We start from the raw sequence: 1,846 nt of genomic DNA on the forward strand, positions 1-1,846 counted from the left end.
CACACACACACACACACACACACACACACACACACACACACACAGACGCACACACACACACACACAAAGCTAGAAAATGTTTTTCCATACGCTGGCTGCCGGTGTCAAAAGATTTTCCTGCCAAATATGATTATGAGAGTAGAACAGAGGCTTTCAACAACAGCTGTCAGAGCAGGGAAACAAAACTTAGCATCACTGAGACACACTGGTGTCAACTCACCCTTGGTTGTTGCGGTGACTCCATCAGATTTGGTGAAGTCGATACTGGCATAGGCGCCGTTCTCCGGCAGAGGCACCGTCCCCACCGTTGCTGCCGCCGCCGCCAAGCTCCCATTGCTGCTACCGGCTCCCGACGTCATGGCTCCCATATTACTCCCGTCCTCCCTCAGCTCCAAGGCAATGTAGTTCAGTCCGTTCTGGTAGCCCACCGACATGTTCCTGCACATTCTACCGGCCCCGGCCCCCGAGGAGGAGGATGCTGAGGTCCCGGCGGCAGCGCTCATTTCCATGGCTCTGACTGGAGCGTGGTGAGCCGGCGAGTCCCCTAGTCCCTCCACAGACATCCACACACTGTCGAAAGATGCTGAGCTGGCCCATCTGGAAGCCTGACCCTCTGATAGGTAAGACCCGTTGGGGGCTGCGGTGTTCGTAAGTGTTGGGTGGGCGGCTGAGGATGAGGGGCCGAGTCCTCCTGCAGAGGGAGTTGAATTAGTGGAGGAGGTGGAGGAGAATGTCTCCGAGCTGTGTCTCCTCCTGCCTTGGGGGTCAGCTCGAACCACCTTGGGCTCCAGCTGCTGTGTCGGTGCCCTACCTGGGCTCGACGGGGGGAGGGGAGGGGAGATGGATGAGGGGGAGGCAGAGGAAGCATGGCCGTAATGTCCCTCGATTACACAGAGATGCTGCAGCATGGCTGTGGGGCTCGTTTGCGTCCTCTCACCTCTGCTGAGGTTAAATGTCATGTCCGTGTAGTCGTCCCCCATCGACCTCCAGTGACCTCCGGCAGGGACTCCGGGGGAGGCCAGCACCCCGGGATTGCTAGCCAGGGGTCTGATGTAGCTGGGCGGGTTCCATGGGGCAACAAGGCTGGGCCTTGGTGACTGGTTCTTACCCAGACATCCAGCGCTGTCCTGCTGGTCTGCTTCTACCTCCACACTCATATAGTCCTGGTGAGATTGGGGCTGTGGAGGGGAGTGACGGTGGTCACTGGACCCCAGGGAAGGCGCTTCATCTTGGGCAGAGAGAGGGTAGGCGGGGGGCTGCTGTTGGTGGGGATAGTGATCTCCAAACTCAATGTTAATATATTCTCCGGGACTGGAAGGCCCTTCAGACGAGCTACCAGTGGCGGGGACTGAGGTTGAGGTGCCTGCAGACGCTGTGGAGGGCTCACTAACCCGCAGTGGACCGTGGAAACTCCTTCTGCCTAAAGGGAGGCGGTTCGGCCTCACGATGCGTCTGTCGGCCATTGCTGCGGTCGCATGATGAGCTCCATAAGGCGGGGGTGGATGAGATGGGGTGGAGGTGCTACTTCCTCCTCCAACCCTCCTCTCTGGTGTTGACAGGGACGCTGTGGCAACTGATGAATAGACTGGCTTGGCAGGAGAACTCATAGGAACATACTCCCCGTACTCTTTCTCATCCCTCTCTCTGGTGGGGGCTTTGTAGGAGCGAGGGAGCGAGAAATATGGGCTGTAAGACTTTGGGGTGCTCTCAGGTGTCCCAGGTGTATAATACCCACTGCTCCCTTCGTTTGAGAGCTTGCGCCCCGCACTGCTGCTGTACGACATGTCCATATATTCCCCGTTCTCAGGTCTCTCTGCTATACTGTCACTCCCACTGGCACCTGCCA

At 58.0% G+C, this 1,846-nt stretch overlaps 1 protein-coding gene across 1 annotated transcript; it reads right to left on the reverse strand.

The window, feature by feature from the left end:
- Nucleotides 1-33: 33 nt before the first annotated feature.
- On the reverse strand, nucleotides 34-1,838 carry LOC111663448 (insulin receptor substrate 2-B-like). The gene has a single exon (XM_023417655.2). The coding sequence runs from the start codon at nucleotides 1,788-1,790 to the stop codon at nucleotides 105-107; it is 1,686 nt and encodes a 561-aa protein (XP_023273423.2). The 5' UTR covers nucleotides 1,791-1,838; the 3' UTR covers nucleotides 34-104.
- Between the last annotated feature and the right edge of the window lie 8 nt (nucleotides 1,839-1,846).

The sequence above is a fragment of the Seriola lalandi genome, unplaced genomic scaffold, assembly GCF_002814215.2.
Source record: "Seriola lalandi dorsalis isolate HSWRI2012SDOR001 ecotype SW California unplaced genomic scaffold, Sedor1 jcf7180002001002, whole genome shotgun sequence".
Taxonomy (NCBI): domain Eukaryota; kingdom Metazoa; phylum Chordata; class Actinopteri; order Carangiformes; family Carangidae; genus Seriola; species Seriola lalandi.